Source organism: Myotis davidii, unplaced genomic scaffold (assembly GCF_000327345.1).
Source record: "Myotis davidii unplaced genomic scaffold, ASM32734v1 scaffold164, whole genome shotgun sequence".
In the NCBI taxonomy this organism is placed as follows: domain Eukaryota; kingdom Metazoa; phylum Chordata; class Mammalia; order Chiroptera; family Vespertilionidae; genus Myotis; species Myotis davidii.
The window spans coordinates 1,895,319-1,901,106 of record NW_006296417.1 but is presented as its reverse complement, the minus strand read 5'-3'; the positions used below and the strand labels follow the sequence as shown (position 1 = coordinate 1,901,106).

General features: G+C 51.2%; 1 protein-coding gene across 1 annotated transcript in view; it reads right to left on the bottom strand.

The window, feature by feature from the left end:
• Nucleotides 1-5,788, bottom strand: part of IGF1R (insulin like growth factor 1 receptor) — a 147,322-nt gene that overhangs the window by 38,291 nt on the left and 103,243 nt on the right. The window contains exons 15-17 of the mRNA XM_015569111.1: nucleotides 5,455-5,605; nucleotides 2,092-2,251; nucleotides 1,023-1,152 (exon numbers count right to left, since the gene is read on the bottom strand). Of these exons, the coding sequence (XP_015424597.1) occupies nucleotides 1,023-1,152; nucleotides 2,092-2,251; nucleotides 5,455-5,605 (441 nt within the window). The remainder of the gene's footprint in view (nucleotides 1-1,022; nucleotides 1,153-2,091; nucleotides 2,252-5,454; nucleotides 5,606-5,788) is intronic.

The window sequence follows — 5,788 nt, the reverse complement described above, 5'->3', positions numbered from 1 at the left end:
AATACTTGTAATATTTCCTGTTGGTGCTTTGGACACAGTGCTTCTGTTTCCTGGTTGGAGTAACGTGTGCTTAACAAAAAAACAGAAGCTTCAGGACACAAAACGCTGGATGGGGGCAGCCCAGCAAAGCAAAAGTGGAAGCATAAAGAGATAGAAATGGCTTGGGATAGCCATAGAAACATGGGGCACTGTTCCCATCACCATAAGCAGACTATGTCATCAAGAAGCTTACAGTCTTGCCGAAGCCGGTTTGGCTCCGTGGATAGAGCGTCGGCCTGCGGACTGAAAGGTCCCGGGTTCGATTCCGGTTAAGGGCATGTACCTGGGTTGGGGTCACATCTCCAGTAGGAGATGTGCAGGAGGCAGCTGATCGATGTTTCTCTCTCATCGATGTTTCTAACTCTCTATCTCTCTCCCTTACTCTCTGTCTGAGATCAATAAAAATGTATTAAAAAAAAAACCCCAGAAACCGCTGTCGTGTTGCCTTATTAAAAAACAACAACCAACTCCGCGCGGAGAAGGTGAGCATGGGTGGCATCCGTGTAACACTTCACAGACATCAGCCTGAGCAGCTGCAGTGCGCCCTGCCAAGGCGGGGTGGTGCCATACCATCTTCTGTTTAAACTGCTTTCCTAAGGTCCTAATGTTTACTCAAGCCCTGTTGTCTTTCGAAGAGAATCAACTCCCCAATAAGCATAGACATCAGTCAGCAGTCATTTGGAAAATGTTTTAACAATTGGTGTATTTGCAGTATTTATATACTGTGTTGTGCTGCCGCCACGGCTCCTGCAGATCAGTGCAGCCCTGGTCACTGAGTCAGTGCAGAGCGCAGGACACTGAAGGGCAGGGGGGTTCAGGGGCCATTGAACTTGGACCCCAGGCAAGTGCACAGGGGACAGTCAAGCCGCTTGACGACTCCCAGTTGGGGACCCCCCACCCCTGGTTCTCTCTGCTGAGCCAAAAAGGGAGGGAGGAGTGTGGGTCGGGGGTGGGGTGCGCATCCGGGGGACCGTCTCGCCTACCAGACATCAGAGTGGGTGGTGAACACGCCGTCCTTGAGGGACTCGGGGGACATCCAGCGCACAGGCAGCAGCCCCTTCCCGCCCTTCCGGTAATAGTCGGTCTCGTAGATGTCGCGAGTCATGCCGAAGTCTGCGGGGCGGGGAGGAGGCAGGAGGATGACTCTCCGGGGACAGGCACGGACAGGACATCCCTGCTGCGAGGCAGCCCCGCCTCCTCAAGGGGCCGCGTGGCAGGGCCTCCAATCCCATCGACAGAGCCCGCAAGGCATGAGCGATGAGCCACGTGCCCAGCAAACACCAGGAAGGCTCTGCTGCTAAGTACACGTTCACCTTGATTCTTTAAAATTAAAGTTAATCCCTCATTGCACTTCAATGAGAGGCAGCGCCCGGCCGGTGTGGCTCAGTGGTTGCGTGTCGACCTCTGAACCAGGAGGTCAGGGTTCGATTCCCAGTCACGAGTTTCTGTAGCTTGTCTCTGTGCTTAATCTTTTGTTTAAAAATATAATTAAAAAAAAAAAGAAAATTGGAGGGAAATTATTGGTACTTTGTATATGTTTATTGATTTCGGAGAGGAAGGGGGAGGGCCCGTGCCCAAAACCCAGGCATGTGCCCTGCCCTGGGAATCGAACCGTGACCTCGTGGTTCAGAGGTCAACGTCCAACCACTAAGCCACACCAGCCGGGCAAAGTTGGCACTTTGGATGGCAACTATTAATCCTAAGTCAGCGTCACCCGAGAACGCTGTCTCGATTATTTCCACAACCGATGCTTAGAACTATCCTGCCATGAAAGGCCCCAAATCCCAGGAGAGGCAACCTGAGGGGCCTCAGCCGAGCCCAGCCCACGCCCTGGTCCGCGTGCCCACTGCGCCATCAGGATCACTGATGCCAGCCTGGCCGGGCCTGTGATTGGCTGTCACCTGGAGATGAAGACGTTACTCCCAAGAGCAAGCCTCTGTGCCCAGGAGATGCACAGGAGAACCTCCCCACAGGGGGGCCCACCCCAACGCGCCCCCTAAAACACTCGCGCGCGTCGAGGCCCTGCCCAGATCTTGGCAGCCAAGGACTCACCTCCGATCTTGACGGTCAAATCCTCAGCCACCATGCAGTTCCGGGCAGCCAGGTCCCTGTGGACGAACTTGTTGGCGTTGAGGTACGCCATGCCATCCGCAATCTCCCCTGCCATCTGGATCATCTTGCTGAGGGTCGGCGGCGAGAGGACGGGGTGGTTCTGTTGGAGACACAAAAAGACAACAATTCCCGTGAGAATCCAGGCGTTTCTCGAGGTTTGCAAACCCATCTTCGCTCAGCCTGAGCCGCACGGGGTATTCTGCCCAGGAATCGGGCCTTGTTCAGAAGGAACGTGTTCGCCCGGCCGGTACGGCTCAGGGGTTGAGCGTCGACCTATGAACCAGGAGGTCACGGTTCAATTCCTGGTCAGGGCACATGCCCGGGTTGTGGGCTCCATCCCCAGTAGGGGGCGTGCAGGAGGCAGCCGATCCATGATTCTCCCTGATCATTGATGTATCTATCTTTCCCTCTCCTTTCTTTTTTTAAAAAAGGAGAAGGACTGTGTTATTGCGGAGACCACAGCATCTGCTTCGCGATTAAGCCGCGCGCTGCCGGCCCACCACATCACACAGGGCTGCAGAGAGGAACACCCCCAGGCACAACTGGGGACCGGCCTTTGCTATTTCGAGTCAGACAGAACAGGGTCGCTGGGGCCCCTTGTTGGGTGGAGCGGGGGGTGGGCGCCAGTGGCCTCCGCCCACACTCGTGGCCCTCCCAGAACCACCAAGCGCATTCGGCCCAGCCGAAGGATGCACAGAACTTCATTTCAGTTCTGAGTGTCTGTGCCCATGTGGCTTCCTCTGTCTGCTGTGACTGAAGAAGCCACATGGGCACAGATACTCAGAACTGAAATGAAGGAACTGCTACCTGGAAGATGATTAAACTGCGCAAAGAAAACCAAAGATTAAGCACAGAGAGAGGGGGAGACAGAGACTCCGACAGGGAGGGGTGGGAGGAGGGCTGGTACGGGGAGTGTTTTGGGAACACCAGCAGCCCCATCAGAGCTATTGGGCACGTAGCGAAGTCAGGGTCGCAGTGAGCACTTGGTCCCACCGGGGTCGCCAAAGGAAGGATGGATGTTCCAGCTGTTGTTTCTAAGTGTTCATCTACCGGTCTGTTCTCAGAATTACTCAAAAGTCACGCCTCCGTGTGTTAACAAGTGGGCTCGTGGGTTCGCACAACAGGAGGGGGGGCACCGGGGTGACGAATGAAAACGGCACAGACTGGCCGAAACTGGTTTGGCTCAGTGGATAGAGCGTCGGCCTGCGGACTGAAAGGTCCCAGGTTCGATTCCGGTCAAGGGCACTTATCTGGGTTGTGGGCACATCCCCACTAGGAGGTGTGCAGGAGGCAGCTGATTGATGTTTCTAACTCTCTATCTCTCTCCCTTCCTCTCCGTAAAAAATCAATAAAATATATTTTAAAAAAAGAAAAGAAAATGGTACAGACTTCAGCCCGTTTTGAATTTAAATTTCATGCCTGGCTGGTGTGGCTCAGTGGTTGAGCATCGACCCAGGAACAATGAGGTCACCGGTTGGAGCCCCAATCAGGGCACATGCCCTGGTTGCGGGCTCTCCGGTAGGGGGCGTGCAGGAGGGCAGCCAATCAGGAGGCAGTCTGTCGTAAATGTTTCCCTCCACGTCCCCCGTGGCTCAGGGTTCAGGATCTGGAAGAGGATCCGCACACAAACGAAAGAGAAAGGACAGGAGAAAAGACTTTCTCCGGAGTTGGACTTACCTGCCTGTTCCCCCAATATTTCCAAATTATCTCGTGTCTTTTCTCTTTCATTTGTGTGCGGCTCCTCTTCCAGATCCTGAACCCAGAGCCACGCGGGACGTGGAGGGAAACATTTACGACTTCCGGCGACCGACGGGAACTCTGGAAGTGAAGGTTTCGCAAGAGCCATCACCGGCAAAGTTGAGGAACAAAGAATTCACCCTGAAGGTAGGCACTGTAAAGGTGGGGGATTATCTCACCCCCCACAAAAGCCCACAATCAGCTACAGGAGCCCGGGTCTGTAGGTGGGGTGGGGACGTTTTCTTAACCAGGCTAAAGGGGTAGGATTCGGCTTTTAAAAAGTAAGGAACTTTATTATAGACTTCTGATTTGCATGCTTAAGGGGTTAAAGTTTTAGAAGGTAATCTCTCTCTTTTTTTAAAAAATATATTTTTATTGATTTTTTTTTTTTTTTTACAGAGAGGAAGGGAGAGAGATAGAGAGTTAGAAACATCGATGAGAGAGAAACATCGACCAGCTGCCTCCTGCACATCTCCCACTGGGGATGTTCCCGCAACCAAGGTACATGCCCTTGACCGGAATCGAACCCGGGACCCTTCAGTCCGCAGGCCGACGCTCTATCCACTGAGCCAAACCAGTCCTGGCTAGAAGGTAATCTCTTATAGTCTTTGCATGTTATTATAGAACATAACCCTTGTTTTCTTGAAAAAGGTACATGAGATCTTGAATGTTTGCCAAAAAGTCAGAACTTGAATAAAAAAAGTCAGCAGCAGGGAAAAAACTTGCCTCCAAATTGTTTCCCCTTGTGGGAAACGGTATTTCATTTGCTAGAGCCTTTAGCAGAGGCCGTGGAGGATAAATCTCTTCCGTGCACCCTCCGCTCCTAAAGAGGAGCAGAAAGAAAAAAAAAATGGGAAGAAATGGCCTTCATGGCCCCCTCCATGTCCTAACCCTGAAATGTTTAGTTCTCCGTTAATAGAATCACCTGTGCAAAAAAGCCAAATTATCAAGAAATAGGAATATTAAAAGGTACTCTTTTAAATCAGGCTGATAAAAAGAAAAAAAGAATCTCAATGTGGTTTCTTGTCCAAATTAAAATCTTAATTTGTATTTGGAATCTAAAATCTGTAGTGAAACCCCGCTGCCAAATCCGCCTCTGGTGCGGAGAGACTCAAAGGTGGCGGGAGAGGGCAGGGCTATAAGCTATTTAACGTTTTATTTAAAAATTACTGGAGAACATCTTATGATAACCAAATTTGGCTACGATAACCTTGGGTGCTAGCCATTGCTTCGGAAAGCGAAATAGGAAAAAACTTAAAATGTCTTTTTCTATTAAGCACGATTTTCGGAAACATTTACTAACAGCAGCCAATTGATGATGTTTCTATCTCTCTCTCTCTCTCCCTTCCTCTCTCTCTAAAAAAAAAAAAATAAAAAAATATGCTTTTTTATAAAAAGGATTTGAAGCTCAAAACAGAGATTGATGTTTTCTTTTTGGATGGCGCTAAAATCGTGCAAGGTTATCTCTAAAGATCAATAGGAAAAAATATGCATGGGTGAGGTTAGTTAAACAACAACAAAAAAACATATATTAAAAACAAACAAACAAACAAAACCAAAACTCACCTCGATTTCCGGTCTCAGAGACCTGAGGTAACTCTTGAGGTCTCCGCGGGGCATGAGCTCCATGATGACCAGGGTTGGCTGGCCCTGGGACACCACTCCCAGCAAACGCACCTGGGAGGGAGGGAGGGAGGGAGGGAGACAGAGAGGAGGACTCAGGGGGAGCCCCCATGTGGGGTGGGTGTGCCTCCACCGCCCGGATCCACGGGCCAACCCTCCACGTGTCAGGGGTGGGGAACCTTTTTCCTGTCAAGGGCCATCTGGATATTTACATCATTCACACCCAGAGTCTCCGTGTGCACAGGTGTCTGGGGGCAGCAGTGAGGCGGGGTGGGGG